Source organism: Stomoxys calcitrans, chromosome 3 (assembly GCF_963082655.1).
Source record: "Stomoxys calcitrans chromosome 3, idStoCalc2.1, whole genome shotgun sequence".
Classification (NCBI taxonomy): domain Eukaryota; kingdom Metazoa; phylum Arthropoda; class Insecta; order Diptera; family Muscidae; genus Stomoxys; species Stomoxys calcitrans.
This window is the reverse complement of record NC_081554.1, coordinates 78080848-78101902: the sequence shown is the minus strand read 5'-3', so window position 1 is coordinate 78101902 and position 21055 is coordinate 78080848. Positions and strand designations below refer to the sequence as shown.

General features: G+C 40.3%; 1 protein-coding gene across 1 annotated transcript in view; it reads left to right on the top strand.

Moving 5' to 3' along the window:
• The window catches only part of LOC106082724 (uncharacterized), a 579753-nt gene that overhangs the window by 13855 nt on the left and 544843 nt on the right, over positions 1 to 21055 (top strand). The window contains exon 2 of the mRNA XM_059364686.1: positions 7040 to 7165. Coding sequence (XP_059220669.1) covers positions 7040 to 7165 — 126 coding nt within the window. The remainder of the gene's footprint in view (positions 1 to 7039; positions 7166 to 21055) is intronic.

Genomic DNA, 21055 nt, shown 5'->3' with positions numbered 1-21055 from the left:
GACAAAAATAGTCTTTCTCCTTAAAAAAAAATCTATACATATATGTATATTTAATATATGGATTTTACTTAACTTTTGAATGCGTTATTGTTGTTGTTGTCCTGCGAAACTCTTTGCGATGGAAGCAGTTAAACTATTTTTAACAATTAGAATTAGCTTATGCTGGAACATCTTTACGTTTCTGGTTGTGGTGGTGGTGGAAGTTGTAGATGCGGTCCCTCTATTTGTATTGTTGTTGCTGCTACTTGTTGTTGGTAATAATAAAGGATTGGAAAAGATGCAATTAACTGATTGTTGGTTTAGCAACAAATGATGGTTGTTGTTGTTGGTGCAGTGTTTCATTTTATAATTGCTGCTTGATTTTGCTTAAAAAGATTCTTTTTTATTGTGCTTCAGTTCTCATCTTTTTTTGGTGTTGCTGTTGTGTTTTAATGTTTTCTTCTTGTTTAATTCTTTTTGTTTGCTTTTTTCAGTTTTTTTTTTATGGAGTTTTTTGTATTTCATTTATGTTTATTTTCTATGTGTTGTTTTTGCCGTTGAATAATTAAAAAAATCGTTTTTAGTTTTTTTTTTTTCACTGTGCTCTAAATGGCGGCGAGTAGGGGTTTTTTTTTTTATTTTCACGGTCGCCATGTGAAAGAATTGAGGACCACTTCAATTGGCTGTTGTTCTTAAATTGAATTTTATTTAAACAAAATATTTCTAAGCTAGCTTAAGCCTAGCCAGCGTGTTCCCATGCTGTTGGGTTGCTCACCTGTGTGAATATGCAACGTATGTATATTCACACGGCAACGCGGATGGGTGTCCATATGCGCGAATCAGATTACCTAAGCCAGACAATGATCATGACCAAGGCCAGACAATTGTCTCACACATATACACACTACAGGGTCTTTTTTATACCCTACACCACTACTATTGTACAGGGTATTATAACTTAGTGAATTAGTTTGCAACACCCAAAAGGATGAGAGATAGACCCATTGATAAGTATGCCGATCGACTCAGAATCACTTTCTGATTCGATTTAGCTATGTCCGTCTGTCTGTCCGTCTGTCCGTCTATCTGTCCGTCTGTCTGTCCGTCTGTCTGTCCGTCTGTCTGTCCGTCTGTCTGTCCGTCTGTCTGTCCGTCTGTCTGTCCGTCTGTCTGTCCGTCTGTCTGTCCGGCTGTCTGTTCGTCTGTCTGTCCGTCTGTCTGTCTGTCTGTCCATCTGTCTGTCTGTCCGTCTGTCTGTCCGTCTGTCTGTCCGTCTGTCTGCCGTCTGTCTGTCCGTCTGTCTGTCCGTCTGTCTGTCCGTCTGTCTGTCTGTCAGTCTGTCCTTCTGTCTGTCCGTCTGTCTGTCCGTCTGTCTGTCCGTCTGTCTGTCCGTCTGTCTGTCCGTCTGTCTGTCTGTCCGTCTGTCTGTCTGTCTGTCCATCTGTCTGTCTGTCCGTCTGTCTGTCTGTCCGTCTGTCTGTCCGTTTGTCCGTCTGTCTGTCCATGTTAATTTGTGTACAAATTACATGTCGCAGTTTCCATCCGATCATCTTAAAATTTAGTACAGGCATGTTTTTCGGCCAAGAGACGAAGCCTATTGAAATTGGAAAAAATCGGTTGAGATCTGGATATAGCTCCCATATATATGTTCGTCCGATTTTCAGTAATAATGCAATAAAAAGGTCATTTGTTAACCGATTCTCTCGTAATTTGGCAGGAAGGATTTTTTTACAATTCTCGACATTGCTGGTGAATTTCATGGAAACCGGTTCAGTTTTCGATATAGCTCTCATATATATATATCGCACGATTTTCACTCCTAGAGCCACTGCAAGTACATTTATTGACCGATCTTGCCAAAATATTGCACAACGCTTTCCTCGACGACCACCACAATATAAATAGAGTGTGATCAAAATCGGTTCAGATTTAGATATAGCTCCCACATATATGTTTGTCCGATTTTCAGTAAAAGTGCAATTAAAAGGTAATTTGTTGACCGATTCTCTCGTAATTTGGCAGGAGGGATTTTTTTGTGACTCTCGACATTACTGGTGAATTTTATGGAAATCGGTTCAGATTTCGATATAGCTCTCTTATATATATATCGCCCGATTTTCACTCCTAGAGCCACTGCAAGCACATTTATAGACCAATCTTGCCAAAATATTGCACAAAGCTTTCCTCGACGACTACCACAATATAAATAGAGTTTGGTCAAAATCGGTTCAGATTTAGATATAGCTCCCACATATATGTTCGTCCGATTTTCAGTAATAATGCAATTAAAAGGTCATTTGTTAAACGATTCTCTCGAATCGAACCGAATCTCTTGACTCTCAATATTACTGGTGGATTTCATGGAAATCGGTTCAGATTTAGATATAGCTCTCATATATATATATATATATATATATATATATATATATATATATATATATATATATATATATATATATCGCCGGATTTTAACTTCTAGAGTCACAGCAAGCGCATTTATTGACCCATCTTGCCAAAATTTTGCAAAACGCTTTCCTCGATGACTGCCACAGTATCTGAGGAGTTAGCTTGAAATCGGTTCGGATTCAGGTATAGCTCTCATATATATGTTCGTCCGATTTTGAGGAATATTGCAAAAAAGTGCTCATTTGTTAACCGATGCTGTCGAAATTTTGCAGGAAGGATTTTGCTATGACTCTCAATATAACTGGTGAATTTAATAGAAATCGGCACAGATTTAGATATAGCTGACGTATATATACATGGCCAGATTTTCACCCCAAGAGCCACTGCAAGCGCATTGTCTGACCAATCTTGCTAAAATTTTGCACAACGCTTTCCTCGACGACTACTACATTATCTGAGAAGTTTTTCTCGAAATCGGTTCAGAAGTAGATATAGCTCCCATATATATGTTCGTCAGATTTTTGGTAATTTGCCATAATGTTGTTATCTGTCTACCGTAGTTTTTACAGTTTGAACATATTTGCTCGCCGAGGTCCATCAAAATTGGTTCAGAATTGGATATAGGTCCCACATTGTATTTATAGGGTAGGTGAAGGGTATTATACAGTCGGCACCGCCCGAATTTTGGCCTTCCTTACTGTTTTTTTTTTCACGTAACCAACACGGCAGGGTATGTCCCCTAGATATGCAGTGCATTGCGTTGGAAATTAGGAAAGTTAAGAGGGGAGGGGGGAAAGAGGGAGTAGTGTTTACTGATGTCGGTCTTAAATTTCTGAACGTCAATGTCGGTGGGAAAGACATTAGCCGGATGTCGATTCCATGTACGAATGGTTCAGGGGAAAAATGAATTTTCTCGGTAATGCATGGTTCAGTCGACTGGCCAATCAATTAAAAACGGGTGTGAGTTCCTGGCAAGTCTTGTATTCCTGGTGAACATCCTAACGTCAAGGATAAGGAGACGAATGTCCCTGGAACACAAGCCATGAAAATAATGATAGAGCAATACAACGCTACCCACATTCCGATGATGTTCAAGAGAAGCAATAGAGTTGGATACCCTACTGTCCCTAATCAACACCATCGCTTTCCGTTGAACCCAGTCAAGTAGCTCCAAGGATGATTTTGAAGCTCCTGCCCATATATGAGAATTATATTCCATTCCAGATATTGAGAAGATCAGAAGAGGTGAAATATTTCTTGCACCGCTTAAGAAAGCCCAAACATTTGAATGCTTATTTTGACACTTCGAATATGTGTTTAGACCAACGGACATCACATTGTATCTTCATGCCCAGAACATCAACAGCATCTGACTGTTCAATATCTACACCGCCGATAGATATCGACGATTGTAGTGGGTCAGTGAATCGCTTGTGAGACAAGAAACAACACTGCGTCTTCTGTGGGTTAAAGTCTACTCTGTTCATTCTACCCCACTCGGAAATGGCCAACAAATCCTGGGAGAGCGTCTCATCCATAATGCGCCTCCTGTCCACAATTTCTTGAAAAGTGGGCCTATGGTCGAATGAATATGCATGACACAGACTACTGTGATGGGTAGACTGGATTCGAAGTCTGACCCAATAGATCGTCAAAGAAAATAAGCAAAAGGGAAGGGGAAAGGACAGAGCCTTGTGGCATATCTACGGTCAATGTATACTCATCTGATGAGAACCCATCTACAAGAACTCATATAGTGCGATCTCTGAGAAAGCTCGATATAAATCGAACGAAGTTATTACCGACAAAGTTATAAACGGTCTTGACTTTTTAAGCCTCTAGAAGGCGCAATTCTAGTCCGATTTGACTGACATTTTTGCACGTATTGTTTTGGTATGACTTCAAATAACTGCGCTAAGTATCGTTCAAATCGGTTTATGTTTTGATGTACCTGTCATATAAGCCAATCTTGGGTCTTGAATTCTTGAACCTCTAGAGGGCACAATTCTCGTCTGATTTGACTGAAATTTTAGCACGTAATGTTTTGGTATCACTTCCAACAACTTGCTAGGTATGATTTTAATAAGTTCATAATCTGGCATAGCTGTCACATAAACCGATCTTGGATCTTAAATTCTTGAGCCAATAGAGTGCGCAATTCTTATCCGATTTGGCTAAAATTTAGCATGAGGTGTTTTGCTATGACTTCCAATAGCTTGGCTAAGTATGGTGGAAATCGGTGCATAACCTGATATAGCTGCCATATAAACCCATCTGGGATCTTGACTTCTTGAACCTCTGGAGGACACAATTCTCATCCGATTTGGCAGTAATTTTTAAACCGGCTTCTCTCATGACCTACAACATACGTGGCTAATATGATCTGAATCGATCGATAGCTTGATACAGCTCCCATATAAACCTATCTCCCGATTTTGCTTCTTGAGCCCCTACAAGGCGCAATTCTTATCCGAATGGACTGAAATATTATACAATGACTACAATGTTCAGCTTCCATTTATGGTCTGAATCGGACTATAACTTGATATAGCTCCAATAGCATAACAGTTCTTCTGTTATGATTCTAGGTAAATAACCCGATGTAGCACTCATATAAACCGATCTCTGTATTTTTGTATATGATTTCCCATAATATCTTGTGTGGATAGATCTTTCATGTCTTCTTAACAGAGCAACTCTTCACTTTATCTTCAACAGAAATTTTGCTAATTATGTTATGGCTTGCAATATTAAGGCTTAACGATCAACCGATTCGAAATTTCATTGGCTTAGATGGTCAATTTGAGTCTGCCTGCGCTGCTCATGTACGACCTCCACCAAGTTATCATCAGAAATATTTGATTAACGCAATCCATATGAACCGTATCTAAGACACTGCCAGACCGAACTCTAACTTTTTTATACCCACCACATTAGGAAGGGGGTATACTAATTTAGTCATTCCGTTTGTAACGCCTCGAAATATTGATCTGTGATCCCATAAGTATACACATTCTGGATCCTCTCGACATTCTGATTCGATTTAGCCATGTCCGCCCGTCCGTCCGTCTGTAGAAATCACGATAGCGGTCGAACGCGTAAAGCTACAAGCTTGAAATTTTGCACAGATACTTAGTATCGATGTAGGTGGCTGGAGATTGCAAGTGGGCCATATCGGTATAGAATTGGATATAGGCCCCATATAAACCGATCTCCCGATTTGAGTTCATGAGCCCCTGGAAGCCTCAATTTTCATCCGATTTGGGTTAAATTTTGCACATAGTGTTCTCTTATGGCTTCCTACAACTGTGATAAATAAAGTCCGAATCGGTCAAGAAAATGATATACCTCCCATATAAACCGATCTCCCGATTTGACTTCTTGAGCTCTTACAAGCCGCGATTTTTATCCGATTTGGTTGAAATTTTGCATATAGTGTTCTATTATAACTCTTAACAACTGCGCCAAGTACGGTCTAATTCGGTCTATAAATAGATATAGCTGCCATAGTTTAGCAGAATTCATGGTGGTGGGGTTTCCGAGATTCGGCTAGGCCGAACTTAGCACGCTTTTACTTGTTTTGTTTTTATACCCACCACCGAAAGATGGGGGTATATACATTGCGCCATTCCGTTTGCAACACATCGAAATATCCGTTTCGGACCCTATAAAGTATATACATTCTTGATCGTCGTAAAAATCTAAGAAGATCTAGCTATGCCCGTCCATCTGTGCGTCTGTCCGTCTGTCCGTCCGTCTGACCGTCTCTCCGTTTGTCTGTTGAAATTACGCTACTGTCCTTAAAAATAGAGATAATGAGCTGCAACATTGCACAGATTCTTTTTTTGTCCAGAAGTAGGTCAAGTTCGAAGATGGGTTATATCGGACTATATCTTAATATAGCCCCCATATAGACCGATTCGTCTTAGGGCCATAAGAGCCACATTTATTATCTGATTTTGCTGAAACTTGGCACAGTGAGTTGTGTTAGGCCCTTCGACATCCTGCTTTAATTTGGACCAGACCAGTAACGATTTGGATATAGCTACCATATAGACCGATCTCTCGATTTAAGGTCTTGTGCCCATAAAAGGCGCATTTATTGTTTGTTTACCAAAATTTGGGATTTTGACATATTTTTGTAATTTGAGCCAGATCGGTAAGATTGGAATATTGCTGCCATATAGACCGATCTTTCGATTTAAGGTCGTGGGTCCATAAAAGACGCATTTATTGTCCGATTTCGCCGAAATTTGGGCCTTCGATATCTTTCTTCAATTTGGCCCAGATCGGTCCGGATTTGGATATAGCTGCCATACCAGAAAGTCCAACATTTCGTTCTACAAAAATTAACAATGACATGTTTTTATTAGATCAGTAAGTTTTCGTGCCGAAATTGGGTCCAAATAGGACCATATTTCGATATAGCTGCTATGTGGGCATAAATTATGCATCTTTCACCGGATTATGTCAAAAGTTGGTTTACATATATACCCGAGGTGGTGGGTATCCAAAGATCGGCCCGGCCGAACTTATCGCCTTATTACTTGTTTTTTCATCATTCATATACCGTCTTTGTACTTAAACACTTATTTCATAAGTCAACAACAATGATTTAGAACAATACAACGTTTTCTTAATTGCAATCTTGCAGGTTTCCTCAACGAATACCACAAAGAACTCTATCAATGGTTATGGCATTACTTCTGGCACTGAGTTAGTACAGTACGATGTACCAAGGAATACTTTCAAGCGAAGCCAATGTGATGTCAATTTTGAGGTGCGTATATTACAAATATACTGAGTATGCAAACAAGAAATTTAATAAATGAAATTATTATAAAAGTGAATAGTGTTCGGAAGTGAAAACTTGCTATATTCGGCGTAGCAAAATCTTGCGTACCCACTTTCATGGATTCTGCAAACAATGCCAATTTTGAAAAATTTAACAGCTAGAATACTTTTTTTATACCAATAAGTGCTATTCGATACAAGTTCATGCTCAATAATAGTCGATCTAATTTTGGTTGCCGAGCCCAAACGGCTTTCACACAGCGACAACACTCAGTAGAAAAGTTCAGACAACTGATTACCAAAGTAATTTTTAATATTGGGGTCTTTGCGCAACTCAATGTGCCAAATTTCAGCGAAATCGTGTAACAAATACGTCTTGGATGGGTCAAAGACCTAAAATCGGGAGAACGGTATGTATATTCCAGCTACATCCAAATGAAGTACGATCTAGAATATATTCGGAACGAATATCCAAACTTCTTTAATTGACTATGACAGAACTTCTGTTCCACTAGCCCAACGTAGAATAGCATTCCAAGCGCCTCGAACTTCTGCAGTCATTTTAAAATCTCTAACAGCAAGTTTCGAGATGTCTCCCAACACTTGATCTTGTCATCGCGCTTTTGGTCTTCCCGGTTTGCGTGTACCACCGTGTTTTAAAAGACTTCTTTGCTGGAGCTTCTTCATCCATTCTGACAACATGACCTAGCCAACGCAGCCGTTGTATTTTGATGTGTGTAACTATGCTATCGTCGTTATACAACTTGTGGTTAATACGTCGCCTATATTCTCCATTAACGCAAACTGGTCCATATATTTTACGAAGAATCTTTCTCTCAAATACTCCAAGCACTGCCTCATTTGCTTTCACAAGTACCCATGCTTCAGAACCATATAACAGCATGGGTAGTATCAGTGTCTTGTAAAGTGTAATCTTCGTCTGTCTGGGGGTGGCCTTGTTTCTAAACTGCTTACATAGTCCAAAGTAGCATCTGTTTGCCAGTATAATTCTTCGCTTTATCTCAAAACTGGTGTCATTCATTACGGTTATGGCGGTGCCGATGTAGATAAAGTTATTGCCTGTCTCAAAGTTATGGTTCCCATCTTTCTCCATGTTCTTTATCTGTTCAGTTGTGCCCCTGTTCCTTAGTGGAATGTTCATAGGCAAAAATTTGAAAATTTGCTCGGTTGTGCAAGGCTTTTTGGGCGTTTGGGAGGAAACCATCCATTTCGTCTTATCTCCATTTACTGTCAGACACATTTTCACTAACTCTCTTTCGATTCATTCAAAGGATGCAGTAAATACTTCCGGTGACCGATTTATGATATCGATGTCGTCGGCATAGGGGAGTAGCATGTGTTCTCTTGTGATTAGTGTGCCATATCTATTCACATCTGCATCTCGTACAATCTTCTCCAGCAAGATATTAAAGAGACCACACGATAGGCTGTCTCCTTGTCCGAAACCTCGTTTGGTATTAAATGGATCGGATAAATTCTTTCCTATTCTTACTGAGGAACGGGTATCAACAAGTGTCATCCTGCAAAGTCTTATTAATTTTGCAGGGATACAAAACTCAGACATGGCTTGAAATACCTTTAAACGTAAAGGAGTATCGAAAGCGGCTTTGTAGTCAACAAAGAGGTGGTAGGTGTTGATTTGTCTCTCTCGGGTCTTTTCCAGGATTTGGCGCAGTGTGAATATCTGGTCTAGGGTGGATTTACCAGGTCTAAAGCCTCATTGATAGGGCCCAATTACCTCATTGACTATAGGTTTTAATCTTTCACACAGTACGCTCGAGAGTATCTTGTATGCAATGGGGAGGAGACTTATTCCTCTTTAGTTGGCACATTCCATCTTGGCTCCTTTCTTGTGTACGGAACATAGTATGCTGAGGTTCTAATCATCGGGTATGCGTTCTTCTAGCCAGATTGCGCAGATAAGCTGATGCATACGCCTTATCAGCGTGTTGCCTCCGGTCTTAAATAGTTCAGCGGGTAACCCGTCGGCTTCTGCTGCCTTGTTGTTCTTTAGTCGGGTCACTTCTACCTGGACCTCATTCTGACTAGGAGGTAAACATTCTATACCATCATTTGGGATTGGTTCTGCGGTATCCTCTTCGCCGCCAACATGGGACACTAGCAGTTGGGTAAAATGTTCTTTCCATATCCTCAGCGTGTTATCTGTGTCAGATACCAGATTTCCTTCTTTGTCTCTGCAGGAGGATGTGACTGCACCAAAGCCATCGGTTTGATGTTAAATCCTTTGGTAGAATTTCCGGACTTCATTCGGACTCTTGTACATCTCAATTCGCCCACACTCACACTCACGTCTTTCCATTTCCTTTTTCTTTCTGTGGAATAGACATTTCCCCTCTCTCCTTTTCTCCCGACACCTCTCCTTCATCTGGGGCGTTGCCACTGATTGCAGGGTTGCTCTATGTGCCGCACTCTTGGCTTCAGTACCATCTCGCCACTCTTGATCGTACTATGGGTTTCTTGGAGGAGGCTTCCTGTACCCAAGTACGGATTTCGCGTCATTTTCCATGGAGTGGGCAATAGTTTGCCACTGCGCCATTATATCATCGGAACAAGAAGTGCTTTCATTAAGCAGTTGGGTTAGTCGAGTGGAGTATGCCGCTGCCATTTGTTGTGTTTGCAGCTTTTCAATGTCCAGCTTCCGTGCAGTATCAGATCGAACTTTCCTCGCCATGTTCAAACGGGTGCGAACCTTTGCTGCAACGAGGTAATGATCCGAATCTATATTTGGTCCACGGATCGATCGTACATCTAACACGCTGGATGAATGCCTATTTTCGCTCCACGGATCGCTGGATGAATGCCTTCCATTTATCACAACGTCATCAATTTGGTTTCTTGTGTTTTGATCGGGTGACAGTCATGTAGCTTTGTGAATATTTTTATTTTGAAATCTGGTGCTACTAACTACAATGTTTTTTGCCGCGGCGAAATCTATCAGCCTCAACCCAATACTGGACTTTATTTTATGGAGAATAAATTTCCGACTGTTGGACAAAGATTTCTTCCTTTTCTATCTTCGCATTAAAATCTCCCACATCGATTTTAATATCATGGGCGGGGCAGCGGTCTATTTTCTCTCTAGGCGCTCGTAGAAAATATCCTTGGTCTGCTCGTCCTTGTCTTCTGTCGGGGTATGGGCACAAATAAGGCTGATGTTGAAAAATTTGGCTTTTATTGGGATTGTGGCTAGCCTCTCAACCACAGCCAAATTCATGCTTCGTGTTATGACAGCTATTGTATAGTTCGCCACCGTTTGGTGTTGTAGTGACGCTATTGACAGTCCATCGCACTTCCTGTAAGGCGGTTATATCTGTCTTGTATTTCTCTAATACATCCGCCAGCGAGTATACTGCACCTTTGCTATAAAGAGTGCGGACAATCCAGGTGCAGATCCGCAAATCATGGTCCTTTTTATACCCTCCACCATAGGATGTGGGTATTCTAATTTCGTCATTCTGTTTGTAACTACTCGAAATATTTGTCTGAGACCCCATAAAGTATTCATGATCGTAGTGAAATTTTATGTCGATCTAGCCATGTCCGTCCGTCCGTCGGTCAGCCCGTCTGTCTGTCGAAAGCACGCTAACTTTCGTAGGAGTAAAGCTAGCCGCTTGAAATTTTGCACAAATACATCTCATTAGTGTAGGTCGGTCCGTATTTTAAATGGGCCATATCGGTATATGTTTTGATATAACTGCCATATAAACCAATCTTGGGTCTTGACTTCATGAGCCTCTGCAGGACGCAATTCTTTTCCGATTGGAATGAAATTTTGCACAACGCGTTTCGCTATGATAGCCAACAACTGTGCTTAATTAGTATCAAATCGGTCAATAACCTGATATAGCTGCCATATAAACCGATCTTGGGTCTTGATGTCTTGAGTCTCTAGGGTGCGCTATTCTTATGCAATTGAAATGAAATTTTGCACAACGTGTTTTGTTATGATATCCAATAATTGTGCCAAGTATGTTTCAAATCGGTTCATAACCTGATATAGCTGCCATATAAACCGATCTTGGGTCTTGACTTTTTGAGCCTCTAGAGTGCGCAATTCTTATCCGATTGGAATGAAATTTTGCACAACGTGTTTTGTTGTGATATCCAACAACTGTGCCAAGTATGGTTCAAATCGGTCCATAAACTGATATAGCTGTCATATAAACCGATCTTGGGTCTTGACTTCTTCAGCTTCTACAGTGCACAATTCTTATCCGATTAGAATGAAATTTTGCACGACGTGTTTTGTTATGATATCCAACAACTGTGCTTAATTAGTATCAAATCGGTCAATAACCTGATATAGCTGCCATATAAACCGATCTTGGGTCTTGATGTCTTGAGTCTCTAGGGTGCGCTATTCTTATCCGATTGGAATGAAATTTTGCACGACGTGTTTTGTTGTGATATCCAACAACTGTGCCAAGTATGGTTCAAATCGGTCCATAACCTGATATAGCTGTCATATAAACCGATCTTGGGTCTTGACTTCTTCAGCTTCTACAGTGCACAATTCTTATCCGATTGGAATGAAATTTTGCACGACGTGTTTTGTTATGATATCCAACAACTGTGTCAAGTATGGTTCTAATTGGTCCATAACCTATTAGACCTAGAGTGCGCAATTCTTAATGAATTTTTTTTAATGAATTTTTGCACAAATATTTTGTTATTATGTCCAACTACTGTGCCAATTATGGTTCAAATCGTTTAATAACCTGATATAGCTTTCATATAAACAGATCTGGGGACTTAAGTTCTTGAGCTTCTAGAGGGCGCTATTCCTATCCGATTTGGCTGAAATTTTGCATGACGTATTTTATCAACAATTGTGCCAAGTATGGTTCAAATCGGTTCATAACCTGATATAGCTCTCATATAACAGATCTGGGGACTTAAGTTCTTGAGCTTCTAGAGGTCGCTATTTCTATCCGATTTGGTTGAAATTTAGCATGACATATTTTATTCTTACTTTCAACAACTGTGTCAAGTAAGGTTCAAATCGATTCATAGCCTGATATGGCTGTCATATAAACCGATCTGGGATCTTGACTTCTTGAGCCTCTAGAGGTCGCAATTCTTAACCGATTTGCCTGAAATTTTGTTTATTATGGTCTGAATAGGTCTATAGCCCGATACAGCTCCCATATAAATCGATCTCTCTATTTTACTTCTTGAGCCCCCAAAGGCTGCAATTCTTATTTGAATTGGCTGACATTTTACACAGGTCTCTAACATATGATTTAATTGTGGTCCAAAGCGGACCATATCGTGATATCGCTCTAATAGCAGAGCAAATCATTTTTTATATCCGTTTTTGCCCAAGAAGAGATATCGGGAAAAGAACTCAAAAAATGCGATCCATGGTGGAGGGTATATAAGATTCGGCCCGGCCGAACTTAGCATGCTGTTACTTGTTACAATTCCTTTGTTTCTCATAGTAGTTCTCATAGTTTTCCGGGTGCAGGTTACTGTGCCCCCGACTTAACCGCATGGATTTTGTGGGATTGCTCATGTATCCCTCGCTGTGGGGAGCCGCTTTCTTCAAGATCCGATGCTCGCCTCCAGCCGCCCCTAACCTGGGATGTTGTTGATGTTGATGTTGGTGTTGGCCATTGACTCCCCGCGGTCGCATTTGCCTCTACTCCTCTTAAAAACGGGCCTTTCCACCATCCGAAATCTGTGGATGCTCCCGGTAGCTTTCAGCTAAGCTTCCCATGGTAACGATGGACACGACACAAGTCGGAGCTAAAAGTTCCAGCCTGTGTGGTGCTCAAAGTTATTCCGTGTCGGCCGGGCGTCAAATAGACACGAGCTTTTTGAAGTGACTGTCAATATGTGGGGAATCCAATGAGAACAGACTCTTTACGGCAAGGTGTTCATATGATATTGGATGTATGCTGGTGCGAGAAGGGTTCTCTGTCTCTCGGTATGTCCCGTGACGATCTCACGATATGTCCCATTATAAGTTCACGCACGGCATCGCTGGTGTCTGGTACAACGGCCATTTTTGGTTGACCTTCAGGGAATTCGACTTTGAGTGCTGTGAGATGGTGCTTCATCGCCATTCAAAGATTTAAGTTCATCAATACATTCTTAACGGGGTTAGAATTATACATTGCAATGTGTTTCAAAACGAATGGGTATAACAAAATGCTATACGAATTTGTGTCGTGTATTGTAACAATCCATGCCACAAATGTTTGCAGTTCTATTCACAAGAAACCTTCGTAACCTTCCATCACACATGAAGTACACAATCTGCCAGTGGTATTCATATTCACATTGGCCGCACTCAAACAAAACTAATGTAATAACCATATCATGCCCCGCTCTGTCTGTTGGATGTGTGACTATGGAGATGTGTTTTTTAAGGTTGCCCTACGGCTACTATTTCCATTAAATTGGTTGCCGGTATCCTGCAAGAATGAAATCAGGTTTTGGTTTGCACTCACCACCAGTTAGCATTCACCATTGTTGTGCTTCACAAGGATGTAGGAGGCACTTGATGTTGGAAAGTTTGCAACCTCCTTCGTTTCCATCGTTACACAGTCAATTTCTGCTAAAGCTACGACCACAACTGACAGTCTTTGGTTGTTTAATATGACTGGGTGGCTATGTGTGAGTACTAGCTGCCTGGCAAAAATGGAGTGTGGTCTGGCGCCGTGTGGTATGGTGTGGTGGGCTCCATGAATTGTTCACTGAAGTGTATAGAATTTCGATTAAATTCAAATTTATTTTCATTATATTGATTTTATTTATTTTTTTTTTTTTTTTGTTCTTTTCTTTTGCCTTCTGTGTTATAATAATGGCAACTGAACAATTACGTCGTTTTTTCGTCGCATTGGGCAACATATATTTCAATTTCAATAACAATTAAGGGTCTGTATAAGTGATTTCGGGTGAAATGTGAGAAATAACCAATAAATTTATTACTTTCGCAAGAAGAGAGGTTGGGAAAGGGAGAGAGGAACTATTCTATCTTCATCATTTAGCTGGTTATATCTCAAAATAATGATCTAAACCCTTTTTCAGTATAAGCATACTTGATCTTTGTTATTTTGTCTGTCCATCTGTTCTGCGACTTTAACGTATTGTCATATATCGTCCTAAAAGTATTTTCATTTTAAGTCGACTAGTGATTTTAATTCCTTTTTCTGGAGCACGTTATTTTCCGAACGAATATCTGCTCCTAATAAATGCTTCTCACCGATGTAAGCCGGATGAGATTGTAAATGCGAGCAATGGCATGAGATTGTGAATGGGAGCAACTGAAGTGTGCAATTCCAATTTCATTTGAATGAAATGGAATATTGGTGTAAGGATTTAATCGAAATATTCCTGTATACCCTTATGGCAACAAAAATGGAGTACGAAATGGGTACAAGCAAATTGGAGTTTACTAATGTACGTCGTGGGCGCCCGTGTGGCAGGCTTATCAGACAGCGGTTCGATTCCCAAGACTACTGAAGGGCTGCAGCCATTAAGTTCGGCCGGGCCAAACTTTGGTTACCCACCACATCGGATATTAACCACCTTTCATAATTAGGTGAAAAATTCATCATTTTTATATCCTTCACCTTAGGATGGGGGTATACTAATTTCGTCATTCTGTTTGTAACTTCTCTAAATATTCGTATATCAAAGGTCTATCAAATCGCACTGTTTCAAATTTCATCCAAATCTGATGAAAAATGCTCCTTTTATGGGGTCTATCCTTTATATCGGGAAATTGGTCTTTATGGAAGATATATCCAAATATGGTCCGATCTGGACGATGTTCAACAAAACGGCTTAGAGGGGTACCAAAACTCGCTGTGCGCAATTTTTTTGAAATAGAATGAACAAGTAAAAAGACGTTAAGATTGGCCGTGCCGAACTTTGGATACCCACCACCTCGGCTATATATGTAAACCACCTTCGTCAAAATCCGGTGAAAAATGCATACCTTCTGCCCCATAATAGTTATATCGAAATATGTTCCGATTTGGGCCAAATACTTATAAGTACAAGTCATTGTTCAATTGTGTATAACAAAATATTGGTCTTTTTTGTAGCTTTATATAAAAATAAACCGATCTGAACCATATACGACACGGATGTCGCAAAGCCTAACATAAGTCACTGAGCTAAATTTCAGTGAAATCGGATTATAAATGCGCCTTTTATGGGCAAAGACTTCGAGATATCGGTCTATATGGCTGCTATATCCAAATCTAGACAGATTTAAACCAAGTTGCGGAAAAATATCGAAGAGCCTAACACAACTTACTGTGTCAAATTTCGGCGAAATCGAACAATAAATGCGCCTTTTATGGGCCCAAGACCTTAAATCGAGAGATCGGTCTCCATGGGGGCTATATCAAGATATAGTCCGATATAACCCATCTTGAAACTTAACGTGCCTACGGACAAATAAAGAATTTGTGCAAAGTTTTAGCTCAATATCTTTATGTTTAAAGACTGTAGCGTGATTTGAACAGACAGACGGACGGACATGGATAGGTCGCCTTAGATTTTTACGCCGATCAAGAATATATATACTTTACTAGCCGAACCGCGCCCGCTCCGCTGCGTCTTCTTTAACTCTCTAATATCTTTTTAGGGTGGGGACACTTCGCTCTGAATGCGGATATCGAATTCGTGCCATTATAACCTAGTACGCTGTTCTGACTCCGCTATAAGAAAAGGTCCCTTATCCATTGAGTTTAAACTTGAATCGGAAAGCACTGATTAATGTATGAGAATTTGCCCCTTCTCGGTTCCTGGTGGTAATGTTCTCATAAGGGGAGGGATGGCACCTCAGACATTTCCACTTAAATATGGATATCAAATTCGTGCTGCACTTCCAAATCCCTTTAATTTGAGCCCCATATTGCCATGGCCGATAAATATGAACCATTTTGGAGGGTGTTTTGGGGCTGGGGCGGCCACCGGCACTTTGGACTAGGATTAGATATCAAATTCGTTCTTTATTTCCAACGGAAATGAAGCTTAGTTTAGGGGGTGCCTTAGGACGTACCCCAAAACACTTGACTCTCCAAAATTGGATTCGTTTTTTTATACCCTCCACCATAAGATGGGGGTATACTAATATCGTCATTCTGTTTGTAACTACTCGAAATATTCGTCTGAGACCCCATAAAGTATATATATTTTTGATCGTCGTGACATTTTATGTCGATCTAGCCATGTCCGTCCGTCTGTCCGTCCGTCCGTCCGTCCGTCCGTCCGTCCGTCCGTCCGTCCGTCCGTCCGTCCGTCCGTCCGTCTGTCTGTCGAAAGCACGCTAACTTCCGAAGGAGTAAAGCTAGCCGCTTCAAATTTTGCACAAATACTTCTTATTAGTGTAGGTCGGTTGGTATTGTAAATGGGCCATATCGGTCCATGTTTTGATATAGCTGCCATATAAACCGATCTTGGGTCTTGACTTCTTGAGCCTCTAGAGTGCGCAATTCTTATCCGATTGGAATGAAATTTTGCAGGACGTGTTTTGTTATAATATCCACCGACTGTGCCAAGTATGGTTCAAATCGGTTCATAACCTGATATAGCTGCCATATAAACCGATCTTGGGTATTGACTTCTTGAGCCTCTAGAGTGCGCAATTCTTGTCCGATTGGAATGAAATTTTGCACGACGTGTTTTGTTATGGTATCCAACAACAGTGCCAAGTATGGTTCAAATCGGTCCATAACCTGATATAGCTGCCATATAAACGGATCTTGGGTCTTGATTTCTTGAGCCTCTAGAGGACGCAATTCTTATCCGATTTGAATGAAATTTTGCACGACGTGTTTTGTTATGGTATCCAACAACCGTGCCAAGTATAGTTCAAATCGGTCCATAACCTGATATAGCTGCCATATAAACCGATCTTGGGTCTTGACTTCTTGAGCCTCTAGAGTGCGCAATTCTTATCCGATTGGAATGAAATTTCGCACGACGACGTGTTTTGTCATGATATCCAACAACTGTGCTAAGGATGGTTCAAATCGGTCCATAACCTGATCTAGCTGCCATATAAACCGATCTTGGGTCTTGACTTCTTGAGCCTCTAGAGTGTGCCATTCTTGTCCGATTGGAATGAAATTTTGCACGACGTGTTTTGTTATGATATCCAATAACTGTGCCAAGTATGGTGCAAATCGGATCATAACCTAATATAGCTGTCATATAAACCGATATGGGATCTTGACTTCTTGAGCCTCTAGAGGTCGCAATTATTATCCGATTTGCCTGAAATTTTGTACGACGGATCCTCTCATGACTATCAACATACGTGCTTATGATGGTCTGAATCTGTCTATAGCCCGATACAGCTCCCATATAAATCGATCTATTTTACTTCTTGAGCCCCCAAAGGGCGCAATTCTTATTCGAATTGGCTGACATTTTACACAGGTCTCCAACATATAATTTAGTTGTGGTCCAAACCGGACCATATCTTGATATCGCTCTAATAGCAGAGCAAATCTTTTCTTATATCCTTTTTTTGCCTAAGAAGAGATGCCGGGAAAAGAACTCGACAAATGCGATCCATGGTGGAGGGTATATAAGATTCGGCCCGGCCGAACTTAGCACGCTTTTACTTGTTTTACTCTCAAATACCTTTCATTTGAGTCCCATATTGTCATAATGGGTCAAATAACCCATTTGACGTATTTTAAGGGGAAGAAGCGCCACCTAAATTTGAACGCAAATTTTAATGTCATATTCGTAATCTATTCCCTAATACCTTTCATTTGAGTCCCATATAGCCATAATCGGCTAATATGCCCATTTGGGGGTGGGCGACCTCCCATTACTTGGGAGGTAGCTAATGTTTTATGCCATATTTGTATTGCCTAATACTTTTTATTTGTGTCCCATATTGACATGAACTTCGAATATATCTGTTTAGATGAGTTTGTGGGTTGGGGTGGCCCGCTGGGAACTTGGGCCCAAAATTTTAGTACGATATTCGTTTTCTAGTCTCTAATACCTTTCATTTGATATCCTTATTGTGCCTATCGACGAACTTTTAATTTTGGGTGCTGTTTTTGAGCTAAGGAATGGGGGTTCGCCTCCATCCGATTTCTAAGAATTATATAGCCTATGTTTCCTACCAGACAAACGTACACAATCTATGAAAATTTAAAGAATATAGTCAAATGGGTCTAATGCCGTTTTTGAGGGGTGGCGTGACCCCCTATACATCGGTCTGATTTTGTATGCCAGATTCGAAATCTACTACCGAATACCTTTCATTAGAGCCCCATATTGAAATGAACGTCCAATAAATCTGTTTGGGGGAGTTTTGGGGTTGGGTCGGCCCGATGGGTACTTAGACTCAAATCCTAATACTATATTTGTATTCTACTCTCCAATACCTTTCATTTGATACTTATATTGTCCCGGTCGGTCCACTTTTGTTCCCACTTCCGGTACCGAACACTTATATAGCCTATGTTTCCTTCCAGGCCAACCTACACAATATGCGAAAATTTCGAGAAAATTGGTTCTGTCGTTTGTCAGTTTATACGAAACAAACAAACCGAGACCCATATATCCGTGATTGGCTAATGTGCCCATCTTGGGCGTTTTTGTGGGGGGTGAGGTGACCGCTCTATACTTCGACATGAATTTGTATACCAGATTCATTATCTACTCCCGCATACTTTTCATTTGATATCCATATTGTCGTTATCGGCCCACTTTTGATTTTGGGTAGTATTTTTAGGATAACGGTGGAGGGTCCGCCCCTTCCGTTTCCAATAATTTATAAAGTCTATTCCTACTTCCTGATCATATTCGTAATCTACTCACGAATACCATTCATTTGAGTCCCATATTGACATGATCGTCAAATAAACCTATTTTAAGGGGTTTTGGGGCAGGGGCAGCCCCCAGGAACTTGGACCCTATTTTTATTATGAAATTCTTACTCTACTCTTAAATGCCTTTCATTTGAATCCTATAGTGTCCCGATCGGTCCACTTTTATATTTTGGTAGTACTTTTGGGATAAAGGGAGGGTTCGCCCCACTCCCGATATCAAAAAATTATTTAGCCTATGTTTCCTTCCAGACCAACCAACACAATCTGTGAAAATTTCAAGAAAATCGGTTCAGCCGTTTTTGAGTCTATACGGAACAAACAAACAAACATACAAACACAATTTGAATCTTCTTATACAAAACAACTAAAAGCGTGCTAAGTTCGGCCGGGCCGAATTTTATATACCCTCCACCATGGATCGCATTTGTCGAGTTCTTTTCCCGGTATCTCTTCTTAGGCAAAAAAAGGATAAAAGAAAAGATTTGCTCTGCTATTAGAGCTATATCAAGTTATGGTCCGGTTTGGAGCTGTATCGGACCGATTCAGACCATAATAAACACGTATGTTGATGGTCATGAGAGGATCTGTCGTACATAATTTCAGAAAAATCGGATAATAATTGCGACCTCTAGAGGCTCAAGGAGTCAAGATGCCAGATCGGTTTATATGGCACCTATATCAGGTTATGAACCGATTTGAACCTTATTTGACGCAGTTGTTGAAAGTAAGAATAAAATATGGCATGCAAAATTTCAGCCAAATCGTATAAGAATTGCGCCCCCTAGAAGCTCAAGAAGTCAAGTCCCCCGAACTGTTTATAAAGGGTGATTTTTTTGAGGTTAGGATTTTCATGCATTAGTATTTGACAGATCACGTGGGATTTCAGACATGGTGTCAAAGAGAAAGATGCTCAGTATGCTTTGACATTTCATCATGAATAGACTTACTAACGAGCAACGCTTGCAAATCATTGAATTTTATTACCAAAATCAGTGTTCGGTTCGAAATGTGTTCATTCACCGTAACGTTGCGTCCAACAGCATCTTTTAAAAAATACGGTCCAATGATTCCACCAGCGTACAAACCACACCAAACAGTGCATTTTTCGGGATGCATGGGCAGTTCTTGAACGGCTTCTGGTTGCTCTTCACTCCAAATGCGGCAATTTTGCTTATTTACGTAGCCATTCAACCAGAAATGAGCCTCATCGCTGAACAAAATTTGTCGAATCACTGAAAATGATTTCACTGAAAATGATTCACTGAAAATGATTTGCAAGCGTTGCTCGTTAGTAAGTCTATTCATGATGAAATGTCAAAGCATACTGAGCATCTTTCTCTTTGATACCATGTCTGAAATCCCACGTGATCTGTCAAATACTAATGCATGAAAATCCTAACCTCAAAAAAATCACCCTTTATGACAGCTATACCAGGTTATGGACCGATTTGAACCATTCTCAGCACAGTTGTTAGAAGTGATACTAAAACACTCCAGAGGCTCAAGAAGTCAAGACCCAAGATCGGTTTATATGGCAGTTATATCAAAACATGGACCGATATGGCCCATTTACAATACCAACAGACCTACACTAATAAAAAGTATTTGTGCAAAATTTCAAGCGGCTAGCTTTACTCCTTCGGATGTTAGCGTGCTTTCGACAGACAGATGGACGGACGGACGGACAGACGGACGGACATGGTTAGTTCGACTAAAAATGTCATGACGATCAAGAATATATTAGGTTGCCCAAAAAGTAATTGCGGATTTTTCATATAGCGGCGTTGACAAATTTTTTCACAGCTTGTGACTCTGTTATTGCATTCTTTCTTCTGTCAGTTATCAGCTGTTACTTTTAGCTTGCTTCAGAAAAAAAGTGTAAAAAAAGTATATTTGATTAAAGTTCATTCTAAGTTTTATTAAAAATGCATTTACTTTCTTTTAAAAAATCCGCAATTACTTTTTGGGCAACCCAATATATACTTTATGGGGTCTCAGGCGATTATTTCGAGTAG